Below are 16,136 nucleotides of genomic sequence, written 5' to 3'. Positions count from 1 at the left end.
AGTCCTATTACAAGCTGTATGTGCCCACCTCAAGTCTCTGCATCAAGAAAGAGGAAGAATGGAAGAGGGAGCCAGTCTTACGGTCCTTCCCTTAACTATGAATGTAGGGGATTGGCACACCAAACTGTCTGTCATCACCCTATTTCTTTTGAAGTAGTTTAGTTTCGACCAGCAGAGTGAATGAAAACCATCCCGTCATAAGGACAAGAAATAAGAACAAACAATAACAATTCTCAATGACTGAAAACTAAAGCAATATGCAAAAGTGAACAGCTGGATGGCTGGTCTCCCTCTTTTTGGATAGCATATTAACATCTCCAATCATTCAGGCATCCACCAGATATTGGTCAATATCGGACTTAAATATTAACTCTAAAGAAAATACGGTATGAGTTAGCCCTTTGTAAAACAACTGTCCCCTACAGAAAATTTGTAGGTTAAAGTAAATCACTTCAAAACCATGTAGGTAAATGTCCCAAAATGCTTGTTATGCACAATCCACTTCAAGACTAAGATGAGCTTGGGTTCCAGGGGAAATTATCAAACATTTTACTGTGGAATACTTTGAGGGCTCATACTCTGTAAACCCCTGTGAATAATGCAACCTTTTCATTCAGATTTGAAATTAATTCATCCTGGATTCCATTCGCTTCCTGATTAAATACCTTTATTACTTTAACCTCTGGAAAGTGTGGTGGAGCATAATTTGATTTTGTCCTAGTTCTAATGAAAACTTTTCTTCTTGGGACACACTTTTGCCAACTGGCTGATCTTCAAGACCCACGTTGGCTGACCTTCAATGTGAAAGAGAAGCCTGCTTGGTCCTCACATTCTCACTCCAATCAGGTTCACAGGGGGTGAGGTCAATGCGCATATCAGATGCAGACTTCAGCCCGTTCCTTCTGCCCTCTTCATCTTTTGTGAGAACAGAAAATCCAACCTCACACATATAGGTCGCCGTGAAGGGTAATGGCAATAAAATGCTAGTTTTACTCAGCACTGGATACTCCTGGGAGATGATCGAATGCTGACAGCCTCATGGGCTTTTGGCATGTTTTAAATGTGCTATCACAGGTCAGGTACAGCAGCGTAATCTTCATTTGGAGTAAGCTCTAAGTTAATAACTGACTCTGGGGTCTCAACCACATGCAGGGATTTTTCATCCACTACTCCTCTTTCAAATCTGAAACCTTCACCTCTCATTTGCCAGTACTTCCCTGCATATAACACCCATGGGATTTGCATTCTTATTGGCACAATTGACAAAACCATACCTCAAGACATCTTCATACAGCTTGGTTTCTGGTAGACCAAAGGCCTTGGAGCTCTGTCCTGCCATGGACTCTCCTGAGCTACTCTCCAGCAGTTTCAGATGAGAGTTCCTGGACAGTAGGTACACTACCTTATGAGAGTCTCTGGCTATCTCTTTCTTGTAAGAAAACAATTAATCTTCATAGTCCTCTTGCCTTGCTTGCCAGCAGGTAGAAAATGAAAGAAGCTCTCCTCCGCGATTTGGTGCCAGAAACATGCAAGTATAGGGCACTTGTTGTCAGGTGTACGTGCAGGGTGCACTGATCTGTTCACTGCTACCACCTATGGCCGGCAGACTGAACACTGCATCATTTTGTTCTTATTTAAAAGACGACAGCAGCTGCCATTCTCAACAAAAATGGCAGTAGCAGCCGTTGGATGCTTCTCCAGCGATCAGGACCACAACGGGAACACAGCGACCGGCCACTCTGAGACCCTCCCAACACCTGCCCGTGACCCACCACCTTGAAAAACCCTGATCTACCACAATGGCCTACTTCGATAAAATGTTTAAGCTTGATAGTCAAGCAAATACCCACCATCCTAAATTCTGACCATTTTAACTCCAGATTGTACTTTCAATGTGGCACATTGGGTAGTGTCTCTATCCCTGGGCTCAAGTCCCATTTAAGAACTTGATGGCCATTCATACTGTGGTCAAACCAGTTGATTATTAATCAGTAGATCCGTGCAATGCACCTAATGTCAGGCGGTAAGCGAGAGTTTTCTGGTCAGCCATACTGCAGAACGCAACGGCAAACCACTGAATTGCTTTGCCAAACATAATCATGGACCTATCCAATGGATATTCCATTGTTGCCAACGTTCTCTTAGGGCATGGTACCTGAAGGAGGATTAGGCCTTCTGATCATTTAACGGCACCAGCATTCGGGATGCACTGTATATTACATGTGGCCCTTTAATCATGTACACTTGAAGAATATTTGCAACAAATAAAAAAATTACTCAATTGCTCACTAGTTAACAATGAGCAACCAAGAGTTACATTCTTATAAGTATCCAATGACTTACTGCTCTGATAACTCCACTGCATTCTTTCCATTGTGGGCAGAAAGAGAAAATGAAGTGAGGCACACAGGTTGATAACTTAACACATCCAGCTGAGACTCATGTTGAACAGTATCAGGAATGCAATCTCCTTCTGAGCTGTGTATGGAGATGGTTGAGTCCACTTGCTCAGTAACTTTTTTCACTGTTTCCTTGCTAATTCTCTGCAGCAACTGCTCAATCTCATCCTCTCCTTCTGAAAATAACAAAACGCTATTTTCACTCTCGCCCTTTGAGTCCGTCATACTCATTTCATCTTCCATTTCTTTCTGCAGTTTTCTTCAGCCTTGGACAAATCTGATCAAGGAAGCCAGGTATTTCTAATTTTAGAATTGCAACTCATATAAAAGGGATCTAAATAACATATTGTGCAACAGTGAAAATGTAGATGTCTGTATTCTGTTGCACAGTGAGAGGTAAACAAGGTTGATGTTCTTGCAGATTGAATTGCTCCAATTGCTCAGTGCAGTTTCATGGAAAGATTGAGCAAGTAAGTTTGCAGACACTGTCCTTCCCTCTTGAGCTGAACCTGGAGAAAAATAAACTTCAATTACTGCCAGTACAAACCGGTATTTAATGCAAAACTCAAGTTTAAATCAATGGCTTCTCTATCAATCACCCAGATATTCCAATCCATTTTCTCATCCCAATGCAGTTATCTTTACAGCAATTTTTAGTAGTTTGGTCTAGCAATTTACAGCTGGTTTGGTGTAAAATATATATATATATATATATATATATATGTATTTCTGTATATACACACACAATGTGAATGACAGTGTGGATCTTGGAATCCCCAATTATTGCTAAGCTGGAACGAGAGTCGAAACAGTTCTGCTAACAACTTCTATTTAAAAATGACAGGTTGAAGTACAGTAACAAGCAAGACTTAATGCCTGTAATCTCGCTCTTTACCAGAAGTGTGTTATATATAAAGGTGCAGATGTCAGAATGTTGAGAAGATTGCAGCACAACATATCTGATCAGCCTATAATCTATTATAAGGCTTGCAATGATGGCATATTTGTGGAAATTGGCTAACATTTCATTAAACGTTGCATAGTAAATGGAATGTAATTTTTACTAGTGTACTTTGGCCCAGCAATAATCCAAATGCATAGCCGTCGATATCAAACGTTTGAAATGAGATTTAAGATCCCAAAGAAGGAAGTGCACTGTAAACATGTGAAGTGTTGTTTAATGAGTTAGTCAAAAATAAAGAAACATTTCTTAAATCAAAATGAAAGGATTGAGTCTTGACAGCTCGATTCCAACAATTTACTTCTAACAATATTAGCTTTATGTTGAGGATGTTCTCTCCCTTTGGATGTTCCCACACTTTACTGCACAGCCCGAGGCACAGGACATCTACAACAATTATTTGCCTTCTTCACCCAATGACAGAGGAAGGGGAAGTATCCCTTATATTCACCACTCTGCATGTGAGACAGAAGACCTGGTCAAATCATTTAAATGGTCATTCTCACATTGGTAGCATGTGGATAGTGAGGTCACGCAGGAATCAGTACTTCGGCCCCAGCTGTTCACAATATATATATCAATGATTTAGAACTGATCTCTTATAGAATCCCTATAGTACAGGAGGCCATTCAGCCCATCGCGTCTGCACTGGTCCTTGGAAAGAACACCCTACTTAAGCCCACACCTCCACCATATCCCTGTAACCCCACTTCTCCACCCTATCCCTGTAACCCCACTTAACCTTTTAGACTCCAAAAGGCAATTTAACACGACCAATTCACCTAATCTGCACATCTTTGGGCTGTGGGAGAAAACCGGAGCACCCGGAGGAAACCAATGCAGACACAGCTGTGAGACAGCAATGCTATCACTGTGCTACCATGCCACCCAGATCTGAGACCAAATGTAATATTTCCAAGTTAGGGGATAATACAAAGCTAGGCGGGTATATGTGCTTTGAGGAAGATATAAAGCAGATACGGAAGACATAGTGAGTGGGCGAGAACATGGCAGATGGAATATAATGTGGAAAAATGTGAGGTAATCCATTTTGGTAGAAGTAACAAATGTGTAAGAAATTAGAAAACGTAGATGTACCAAGAGACCAGAGTGTCCTTGTCCATATATCACTAAAGGCTAGCATCCAGGTGCAGCAAGCTATTAGGAAGGCATTTTCTCCTCGTGTCTACATAGGTTTCCTCTGGGTGCTCCAGATATTATTGCCATAGAAGAAGTGCAACAAAGGTTCACCAGACCTGTCCCGGGACTGTCTTATTAAAGAGAGATTGGGGCAAACTGCATCTGTTTTCTCCAGAGATTTGAGGAATGAGAGGTGATCTCATTGAATCGGCATTGTGGCGCAGCGGTTAGCACTGCTGCCTCAAGGACTCAGGTTTGATTCCGGCCTTGGGTGACTGTGTGTGTGGAGTTTGCACTTTCTCCCCGTGTCTGCGTGGATTTCCTCCAGGTGCTCCAGTTTCCTCCCATCGTCCAAAGACATGCAGGTTAGATGGATTTGACATGCTAAATTGCCCCTTAGGGTGAGGTTACAGGATGGGGGATAGGGCCGAGGTAAGGTGGTCTTTCAAAAGGTTGGTGCAGAATCGATGGGACAAATGGCTTCTTTCTGTACTGTCGGGATTGTATGATTCAAATACTGTAGTGATTGTCTGATTCAAAATATTTAAAAGGAGTAGACAAGGTTAGTGCAGGTAAGATGCTTCCCTTGGTTTGGGGAAAGTCTAGAACTAGGACGCACAATTTCAAAATAAGGGGGAGAGTCCACTTAGAACCGAGGAAGGTGGAGAAACTCCGCTTACATAGAGGGTGATGAATCTTAGGCATTCTCTACCCCATAGGGCTGTGGAAGCTCGGTCACCGTGGATGTTTAAGGCAGATTTCTGATTGTGGGACCAATGGGTGCAAGAGGCACTGAAGTGCCCGGGCGAGCTGTGATAGCCCGGTGCGGCACAGCGCCGTGCAGTGCTGCCTCACAGCGCCGTGCAGTGCTGCCTCACAGCGCCGTGCAGTGCTGCCTCACAGCGCCGTGCAGTGCTGCCTCACAGCGCCGTGCAGTGCTGCCTCACAGCGCCGTGCAGTGCTGCCTCACAGCGCCGTGCAGTGCTGCCTCACAGCGCCGTGCAGTGCTGCCTCACAGCGCCGTGCAGTGCTGCCTCACAGCGCCGTGCAGTGCTGCCTCACAGCGCCGTGCAGTGCTGCCTCACAGCGCCGTGCAGTGCTGCCTCACAGCGCCAGGGACACGAGTTCGCTTCCGGCCTCGGAGGACTACATGTTCTCCCCGCCTCTGCGCGGGGTATCCTCCGGGCACTCTCCGGTCCCCCAGAGAATGGGCAAGTTAGGTGGTTCCGCTATGCTAAAGTCGTCCTCGTGTCCACAGGTTGGGTGGGGTTATGGGGGAGAATAAGGCGAGGTAGTGGGCCTAGGGGGGGCCTTTTCAGAGGGTCGGCACAGACTCGACGGGCCGAAAGGTCTCCCTCTGCATTGTCGGGGGTTCCACGATGGCATTAAATGGCGGGGTAGGCTCGTCGGGACGAATGGCCTGTTCCTATGTTCATAGAAGGGGAGCTGCATACAAGTTTAAGGCTATATCAGTCTTTTGAAAAACAATTCCCACCCCCCCCCCCCCCCCAAAATAAAATCCGAGGGAACCGCACGACCGAAACCTTACCCGACGGTTCACCCTCCTGCCGAACTGCAGCGGATCCAAGCGCCGCCTCCCAACTACTCGCCGCTGCAACATTCGGCCGACTATGACTTTTCCCACACGGACGAGTGAGCAGCCAGAGAGCAAAATCATTTAAAGCAGAATAAAAAAAAGACAAAGTCATTGAGATTCAATCCGCTTTATTGAAGATGAATTGAGAACGTCCCTTCGTTTCTGCGCCCAAGCTGTTGGACATGAAAGCACAGCTTTCCACTCAATTAAAAAAATTGGTCAGAAATGTGGTGATTTTATTAGTTCCCCCAAAGTGCCCCCCCTCCCCTTTCCTTTCTCACCCTTGCACCATCTGGCAAACAAGGTTCGGGGTCTATTTTCGAATGGTCCTTGCTGGATTTTGGCCCCTTTTGCTCTCCTTGGTGGATGCAGAAGGCCTCATGGAAGTATTTTACAGAAGAGGAGGGGAATTCTCACTTTTCCCTGGTGTCCTGGCTAATACCCATTCCCTCACCCCAAACATATTACCTGACCATTATCTTATTGCTGTTTCTAGGAGCTTGCTGTGAGCATACTGGTTGCTACATTTTTGACCTAGCTTACAGTGATTGCATTTCAAAAAGTACCTCATTGGCTGTAAGTTGTTTTCCCTCCCTTAACATTTTAAGTACAAGGACTTTGCCTTCCCCATTTGTTGTTTATTTTGAAAACAAATTTATCAAACTTCTATAACATATATCGCTGGTATAGTCAATGAATACCAGCTATTCAGATATAGTACCTTCCTCCTCTTTTATTCTAGTACTTTTATTCAAGAGGGCATCAGTGATCATGGGCTTCCATGATTATGCTTGGCAAAGTACTGCAGGAAACTCTCCCACTCTTTACCATCTGCCTGCTAATATTGCCCACATCCCAAGAACAAATAAAGAAACATTCCTTTGAGGTAGCACTGTGGCGGCACAGTGGTTAGCACTGCTGCCTCACAGCTCCAGGGATCCGGGTCCAATTCCGACCTCGGGTGATTCTTCCGACCTAGGATTGCTCCCTCTACTGGCTGTCTGTACACATTTCATTAACCCTTACATTACCTTCATGTATGATAATACCATAAGCAGGACCAGAATATTGTGCAGCACGATAGCACAGTGGTTAGCACAGATGTTTCACAGCTCCAGGGTCCCAGGTTCGATTCCTGGCTTGGGCCACTGTCTGTGTGGAGTCTGCACGTTCTACCCGTGTCTGCTTGGGTTTCCTCTGGATGCTCCGGTTTCCTCCCACAGTCCAAAGATGTGCGGGTTAGGTGGGTTGGCCATGCTAAATTGCTCCTTAGTGTCCAAAAGATTAAGTGGGGTTACTGGGTTATGGGGACAGGGTGGAGGCATGGGCTTAAATAGAGTGCTCTTTCCAAGGGCCGGTGCAGACTTAATGGCCAAATGGCCTCTTTCTGCCATGTAAATTCTATGATTCTATAATCAACCTGTTTGTCTACGGCCATTGAGTCCTAACTTTCGACTTAAACCTAGAGCTTCTGGCCCAGAGGTAGTGACGCGACCGCTATATCACAACAGTTCTACTTATATAGTACCTTAAATGTAGCAACACATCCCAGGGCGTGTAATCAGAAAAAATGTAAACACAAACCAAATAAGCAAATGTTAGGGCATGTTATACCAAAAACTTGATTAAAGAAGTACGTTTTTGGAAGTGACTTAAAGGATTAAATGATAAGGGATTGAAAAATGTTGAGGTGAGATATAGAGTGGGGAACGAGGGGAGAAAGGAGAGACACTAAGATACAAGGAAGAGGGAAACTTAGGGGATGCCTAGAGAACGGAAAATGGCATTTTCCGTACCAGCCTCCCCGAACAGGCGCCGGAATGTGGCGACTAGGGACGTTTCACAGTAACTTCATTTGAAGCCTACTTGTGACAATAAGCGATTTTCATTTAATTTAATTTCATTCATTTCATTTAATTTTTCATTTTGTGGGTTTGCCCTTTTTTGGGTGTACAATGTCTGAATTACAATCCATCCGATTTTTCTCTCCATTTAGCTGAATTTTAATTTGGGTACGAAATAATTATCTTACTCGAACCTGTCCTAATGCCAGATCTGAGCATATTAGGTTAAAATTGGGACTAAATGTGTCAGAACCCAAGACTGGTCTATGCTAAGCACCTGAATCCTCCAGCTCACCAGTCTATCGCACTTTGCTTCCTCTCAATTAGGGTGTTTCCCCCTAATCAGTCGAGCCTCTTCTTCCAAACTATCGAAGTATCCCCCCTCCCTGCTCTACCTCTCTCATCACGAACCACCTCGGAGTCCCTGATCCAAATTACGATGTCTGACCAAGAATGTCCAGATTGCAACAAGTTTACCCAGACCTAACAATGATTAACCAGGGTCCAATGAAACACGTGGCTTTTGCTGGGCAATCTCATGGTCGGTCAGGATTAAAGTGCAATGGCTGCACGGATTGAGAAGTCTGCATTTCATGTCCCAAATTTGGAGGAACTTTGTGAAGGTGAAGCATTGTTTTTTTTTGCGCAGCGACCTCCTGTCTTTGCATTATTTGCAATGCCGCAAGACACCATACAGTAAAAGTAAAATATATTTAATGCGGATGGAATGCAAACGAAATAATAACAGTGGGCCGCATCGTATTCAGGATCGAGGATCCAGGTATCACTGGGCTGGGTTCACAAAACCAGCAAAAAATCCTGGAACTCTTGCTATTAACAGTAATATGCAACGTTTCTATTAATTGGTGGTCCTGTAGGAACGAGGATGGTCGCTTCTAACCTCTGATGCAAATAAAGATGATTTGCCCGACTTTTGGGGGCTGGATTAGCCCCATGGGCTGCAGTTTAAACACTGCAACTGTGGCATTTTTTTCAGCAGTTTTCTAAACCGGGTAAACTGCGTAGATGTTTAACATTGCGACAAGCAAAATGTGATTAATAACAGTTAATTCAGGTAGAAATTGCAATTATGAATAATAATCTTATTATTGTCACAAGTAGGCTTACATTTTTTTAAAAATAATATTTTATTGAAAATTTTTGGTCAACCAACACAGTACATTGTGCATCCTTTACACAACATTGTAACAATACAGATAATAATGACCTTTTTAAAATTTAAACAAAAACAACAACAAATAAATAAATATTAAATAACAAAAAAATAAAAACTAGCCCTAATTGGCAACTGCCTTGTCTCAGGCCACCCCCCCCCCCCCCCCCCCAAAGTCCTGGGCCGCTGCTGCTGCCTTCTTTGTTCTCCCCTATCTATCTTTCCGCAAGATATTCGACGAACGGTTGCCACCGCCTAGTAAACCCTTGAGCCGACCCCCTTAGGACGAACTTAATCCGCTCTAACTTTATGAACCCCGCCATATCATTTATCCAGGTCTCCACCCCCGGGGGCTTGGCTTCTTTCCACATTAGCAATATTCTGCGCCGGGCTACTAGGGACGCAAAGGCCAAAACATCGGCCTCTTTCGCCTCCTGCACTCCCGGCTCTTGTGCAACCCCAAATATAGCCAACCCCCAGCTTGGTTCGACCCGGACTCCTACTACTTTCGAAAGCACCTTTGTCACCCCCATCCAAAACCCCTGTAGTGCCGGGCATGACCAAAACATATGGGTATGATTCGCTGGGCTTCTCGAGCACCTCGCACACCTATCCTCCACCCCAAAAAATTTACTGAGCCGTGTTCCAGTCATATGTGCCCTGTGTAATACCTTAAACTGAATCAGGCTTAGCCTGGCGCACGAGGACGACGGGTTTACCCTGTTTAGGGCATCTGCCCACATCCCCTCCTCAATCTCCTCCCCTAGCTCTTCTTCCCATTTCCCTTTTAGTTCGTCCATCATAGTCTCCCCTTCGTCTCTCATTTCCCTATATATATCCGACACCTTACCGTCCCCCACCCATTTCTTTGAGATGACTCTGTCCTGCACCTCTTGTGTCGGGAGCTGCGGGAATTCCCTCACCTGCTGCCTCGCAAAAGCCCTCAATTGCATGTACCTGAATGCATTCCCTTGGGGCAACCCATATTTCTCGGTCAGCGCTCCCAGACTCGCAAACTTCCCATCCACAAATAGATCTTTCAATTGCGTTATACCTGCTCTTTGCCACATTCCATATCCCCCATCCATTCCCCCCGGGGCAAACCTATGGTTGTTTCTTATCGGGGACCCCCCCAGTGCTCCGGTCTTTCCCCTATGTCGTCTCCACTGTCCCCAAATCTTCAGTGTAGCTACCACCACCGGACTCGTGGTATAGTTCCTTGGTGAGAACGGCAATGGGGCTGTCACCATAGCCTGCAGGCTGGTCCCCCTACAGGACGCCCTCTCTAATCTCTTCCACGCCGCTCCTTCCTCCTCTCCCATCCACTTACTCACCATTGAAATATTAGCGGCCCAATAATACTCACTTAGGCTCGGTAGTGCCAGCCCCCCCCTATCCCTACTACGCTGTAAGAATCCCTTCCTCACTCTCGGAGTCTTCCCGGCCCAAACAAAACCCATGATACTCTTTTCTATCCTTTTGAAAAAAGCCTTCGTGATCACCACCGGGAGACACTGAAACACAAAAAGGAATCTCGGGAGGACCACCATCTTAACTGCCTGCACCCTCCCTGCCATTGACAATGCTACCATATCCCATCTCTTGAAATCTTCCTCCATCTGTTCCACCAACCGCGTCAAATTTAGCCTGTGCAATGTGCCCCAATTCTTAGCTATCTGGATCCCCAGGTAACGAAAGTCTCTTGTTACCTTCCTCAACGGTAGGTCTTCTATTTCTCTACTCTGCTCCCCTGGATGCACCACAAACAGCTCACTCTTTCCCATGTTCAATTTATACCCTGAAAAATCCCCAAACTCCCCAAGTATCTGCATTATTTCTGGCATCCCCTCCGCTGGATCCGCCACATATAGTAGCAGATCATCCGCATATAAAGATACCCGGTGTTCTTCTCCTCCCCTAAGTATTCCCCTCCATCCCTTGGAACCTCTCAGCGCTATCGCCAGGGGCTCAATCGCCAGTGCAAACAGTAATGGGGACAGAGGACATCCCTGCCTTGTCCCTCTATGGAGCCGAAAATATGCCGATCCCCGTCCATTCGTGACCACACTCGCCACTGGGGCCCTATACAACAGCTGCACCCATCTAACATACCCCTCTCCGAACCCAAATCTCCTCAACACCTCCCACAGATAATCCCACTCCACTCTATCAAATGCTTTCTCGGCATCCATCGCCACTACTATCTCCGTTTCACCCTCTGGTGGGGCCATCATCATTACCCCTAACAACCTCCGTATGTTCGTGTTCAGCTGTCTCCCCTTCACAAACCCAGTTTGGTCCTCATGAACCACCCCCGGGACACATTCCTCTATTCTCATTGCCATTACCTTGGCCAAGACCTTGGCATCTACATTGAGGAGGGAGATTGGTCTGTAGGACCCACATTGTAGCGGATCCTTTTCCTTCTTTAAAAGAAGCGATATCGTTGCTTCTGACATAGTCGGGGGCAGTTGTCCCCTTTCCTTTGCCTCGTTGAAGGTCCTCGTCAGTAGCGGGGCGAGCAAGTCCAAATATTTTCTGTAAAATTCAACTGGGAATCCGTCCGGTCCCGGGGCCTTTCCCGTCTGCATGTTCCTAATTCCTTTCACCACTTCTTCTACCGTGATCTGTGCTCCCAATCCCATCCTTTCCTGCTCTTCCACCTTGGGAATTTCCAGCCGATCCAAAAACTCCATCATTCTCTCCCTCCCATTCGGGGGTTGAGCTTCATACAATTTTTTATAAAATGTCTTAAACACTTCATTCACTCTCTCCGCTCCCCGCTCCGTCTCTCCATCTTCGTCTCTCACCCCCCCCTATTTCCCTCGCTGCTCCCCTTTTCCTCAATTGGTGTGCCAGCAATCTGCTCGCCTTCTCTCCATATTCATACTGTACACCCTGCGCCTTCCTCCATTGTGCCTCTGCAGTGCCTGTGGTCAGCAAGTCAAATTCCACATGCAGCCTTTGCCTTTCCCTATACAGTCCCTCCTCCGGTGCTTCCGCATACTGTCTGTCCACCCTCAAAAGTTCTTGCAACAACCGCTCCCGTTCCTTACTCTCCTGCTTCCCTTTATGTGTCCTTATTGATATCAGCTCCCCCCTAACCACCGCCTTCAACGCCTCCCAGACCACTCCCACCTGAACCTCCCCATTGTCATTGAGTTCCAAGTACTTTTCAATGCATCCCCTCACCCTTAAGCACACCCCCTCATCCGCCATTAGTCCCATATCCATTCTCCAGGGTGGACGCCCTCTTGTTTCCTCCCCTATCTCCAAGTCTACCCAGTGTGGGGCATGATCCGAAATGGCTATAGCCGTATATTCCGTTCCCCTCACCCTCGGGATCAATGCCCTACCCAACACAAAAAAGTCTATGCGTGAATAGACTTTATGGACATAGGAGAAAAACGAGAACTCCTTACTCCTAGGTCTACTGAATCTCCACGGGTCCACCCCTCCCATCTGCTCCATAAAATCCTTAAGCACCTTGGCTGCTGCCGGCCTCCTACCAGTCCTGGACTTCGACTTATCCAGCCTTGGTTCCAACACCGTGTTAAAGTCTCCCCCCATTATCAGCTTTCCGGTCTCTAGGTCTGGGATGCGTCCTAGCATTCGCCTCATAAAATTGGCATCGTCCCAATTCGGGGCATACACGTTTACCAACACCACCATCTCTCCCTGTAATTTGCCACTCACCATCACGTATCTGCCCCCGTTATCCGCCACTATAGTCTTTGCCTCGAACATTACCCGCTTCCCCACTAATATAGCCACCCCCCTGTTTTTCGCATCCAGCCCCGAATGGAACACCTGCCCTACCCATCCTTTGCGCAACCTAACCTGATCTATCAGTTTCAGGTGCGTTTCCTGTAACATGACCACATCTGCTTTAAGTTTCTTAAGGTGTGCGAGTACTTGTGCCCTCTTTATCGGCCCGTTAAGCCCCCTCACGTTCCACGTGATCAGCCGAGTTGGGGGGCTTCCCACCCCCCCCCCCTTGCCGGTTAGCCATCATCTTTTTCCAGCTTCTCGCCCAGTTCCCACGCGGCTGTATTTCTCCCAGACGGTGCCCCCCCGCCCATCCTTTCCCGCACCCACTCCCCCCTTTCCCCAGCAGCAGCAACCCAGTAATTCCCCCCTCCCCCCCCCCCCCGCTAGACCCCCCGCTAGCGTAATTACTCCCCCCATGTTGCTCCCAGAAGTCAGCAAACTCTGGCTGACCTCGGCTTCCCCCCGTGATCACGGCTCGCCCCGTGCGGCGCCCCCTCCTTCCTGCTTCTCTATTCCCGCCATAATTATCATAGCGCGGGAACCAAGCCCGCGCCTCTCCCTCGGCCCCGCCTCCCATGGCCAACGCCCCATCTCCTCTCCCTCCCCACCTCCCCCCATCACCACCTGTGGGAGAAAGAAAAGTTACCATACCGCAGGATTAATCATACAATCCCTCTTCGCCCCCCCCCCCCACTCGTCCCACCACTTTGTCCAAACGTTCATTTTCGTAGTCCAATCATTCCAATTTTTCTTCTACAATAAAAGTCCACGCTTCATCCGCCGTCTCAAAGTAGTGGTGCCTCCCTTGATATGTGACCCACAGTCTTGCCGGTTGCAGCATTCCAAACTTTATCTTTTTTTTGTGAAGTACCGCTTTGGCCCGATTAAAGCTCGCCCTCCTTCTCGCCACCTCCGCACTCCAATCTTGATAGACGCGGATCACCGCGTTCTCCCATTTACTACACCGAGTTTTCTTCGCCCATCTAAGGACCATTTCTCTATCCTTAAAACGAAGAAATCTCACCACTATGGCTCTGGGAGCTTCTCCTGCTCTCGGTCCTCGCACCATAACTCGGTATGCTCCCTCCACCTCCAACGGACCCGTCGGGGCCTCCACTCCCATTAACGAGTGCAGCATCGTGCTCACATATGCCCCGACGTCCGCCCCCTCCACACCTTCGGGAAGGCCAAGAATCCTCAAGTTGTTCCTCCTTGCGTTATTTTCCAGTGCCTCCAACCTCTCCACAGATCGTTTCTGGTGTGCCTCCTGTATCCCCGACTTCACCACCAGGCCCTGTATGTCGTTTTCATTCTCTGCTGCTTTCGCCTTCACGACCCGAAGCTCCTGCTCCTGGGTCTTTTGTTCCTCTTTCAGCCCTTCAATCGCCTGTAATATCGGGGCCAACAACTCTTTCTTCATTTCCTTTTTTATCTCCTCCACGCAGCGTTTCAAAAACTCTTGTTGTTCAGGGCCCCATATGAAACTGCCACCTTCCGACGCCATCTTGGTTTCTGCTTGCCTTCCTTGCCGTTGTTCCAAAGGATCCGCTGCAATCCGGCCACTTTCCTCTCCTTTTTCCATCCGTATCCAGGGGGAACACCCTTCTGGTTTACCGCACGGTGTTTTCAGCCGTTAAAATTGCCGTTGGGGCTCCTATCAAGAGCCCAAAAGTCCGTTTCACAGGGAGCTGCCGAAACGTGCGACTCAGCTGGTCATCGCCGCACCCGGAAGTCACAAGTAGGCTTACATTAACACTGGAATGAAATTACTGTGAAAATCCCCCTGTCACCACACTATGGCGCCTATTTGGGTACACTGAGGGAGAATTCAGAATGTCCAATTCACCTAACAGCGCGTCTTTCGGGACTTGTAAGAGGAAACCCACGCAGACACGGAGAGAACGTGCAGACTCCCCAGAGTGACCCAAGCCGGGATTCGAACCCGGGTGGCTGGCGCTGTGAAGCAACGGTGCTAACCACTGTGCAACCGTGAATGACTAGCGATCCCAACATCCCCGTCCCCAAAGAACCCCGGAAGATATACCCAACCGTCACATATATAATGGCAGGACGTTAACTGAAACCTCCTAGATCTGATTGAATCCATGCCAGCGATGAGCTCTCTGGATGGCTCAACGGGTTTGTTCAACAATAGTTGAGGCCAGGAAGATTTGCATTTTGATCGCTGGTTTATGCTGCACGAGCTGATCTCAGCCGACGCTGTGGTAGGGCACAAATTTGGCCTTCATTCCACTTTGTTACAAAGGGAAAATGACACCCCAAGGCTAGCAGCTCCACGTGTTTGTTGGATGAGGTAGAAATGGACTCAGCAGCTGGCCAGTCTTACAGCACTCACTGTTAAAGCAGGTATGTGAACATTCGCCCTCCCCAAGCCAGACATTTACGGCTATCTGGCGATCAAGAAACTCTGTCTCAATATAGAGTCTGTACTTTCAGAAGAGAGGAGTGAGGTAATTGTCAAGAAAAAACCCAAGATGATCATTGTGTGCGGCAAAGTTAAGGGTGCTGTCATGATATACATCAGCATATGGTGCAATCACACACACACTGACGGACACACAGTAGGACCAAGCAGCATACACAACATCGCAGCCAATTACCAGTGAGAGCACACACACTATAAAGACAGGGGACACCAGAGCTCCCGCTCTCTTTTAGCAGCAGTCAGCTCAGAGCACAGAGCTCACAGCCTGCCTCTCAGACATTCACCATGTGCTGAGTGCCTCACCTAGATAGTGATAGGACAGGGTCCACAGATAAGCTGGTAATGCACGTACCCAAGTTTACAATATGTTATTACAGTTGAGTTGTTAATAAAATAGAGTTACACCATCTCCAGCCGTGTTGACCTGTTTGTAGACCAGAACACCCAACACGTCATGGTTCCAGGAGTGGAAGCATACTAGCCCCTGTGAGACCTACCTGCAACTTATCAGCAATCCGCCATCCTGCAGCATTGAGAACAACCTGTTCCAGCAGCGCCTGCAGGGTAAGGACGAGCCTTTCCAGTCTTATTTAATGCACCTCCGCATCCTCGCGCAGTCCTGCGGCTATGGGCCCACCTCTGACTCCATGATACGTGACCAGATAGTTTTCGGGGCCATGTTGGACACCCTGCGCCAGCAGCTCCTTAAAATTAAGCAACTCACCCTAGCGACGGCCATCGAGACCTGCGTCCTGCATGAGAATGCCACCAGCCGGTACTCACACATCCAGGCGGCTGAAACGG

The 16,136-nt window shown here is 47.5% G+C and overlaps 2 protein-coding genes across 4 annotated transcripts in view; one reads left to right on the top strand and one right to left on the bottom strand.

The window, feature by feature from the left end:
- Positions 1–6,196, bottom strand: part of LOC140386774 (TATA box-binding protein-associated factor RNA polymerase I subunit D-like) — a 44,731-nt gene extending 38,535 nt beyond the window's left edge. The window contains exons 1-2 of one of the 3 annotated variants that reach the window (XM_072469467.1): positions 6,050–6,196; positions 2,344–2,908 (exon numbers count right to left, since the gene is read on the bottom strand). In XM_072469467.1, the coding sequence (XP_072325568.1) occupies positions 2,344–2,642 (299 nt within the window). In that variant the 5' untranslated portion in view covers positions 2,643–2,908; positions 6,050–6,196. Of the gene's footprint in view, positions 1–2,343; positions 2,909–4,616; positions 5,987–6,049 lie in introns of those variants that run through there. The other 2 variants (XM_072469465.1, XM_072469468.1) reach the window with 2 other exon arrangements.
- Positions 6,197–8,414: 2,218 nt separating this feature from the next.
- The window catches only part of c12h11orf54 (chromosome 12 C11orf54 homolog), a 31,566-nt gene continuing 23,844 nt past the window's right edge, over positions 8,415–16,136 (top strand). The window contains exon 1 of the mRNA XM_072469463.1: positions 8,415–8,564. Within this exon, the coding sequence (XP_072325564.1) occupies positions 8,504–8,564 (61 nt within the window). The 5' untranslated portion in view covers positions 8,415–8,503. The remainder of the gene's footprint in view (positions 8,565–16,136) is intronic.

The sequence above is a fragment of the Scyliorhinus torazame genome, chromosome 12, assembly GCF_047496885.1.
Source record: "Scyliorhinus torazame isolate Kashiwa2021f chromosome 12, sScyTor2.1, whole genome shotgun sequence".
Taxonomy (NCBI): Eukaryota; Metazoa; Chordata; class Chondrichthyes; order Carcharhiniformes; family Scyliorhinidae; genus Scyliorhinus; species Scyliorhinus torazame.
This window is presented reverse-complemented; position numbering and strand designations above follow the sequence as displayed.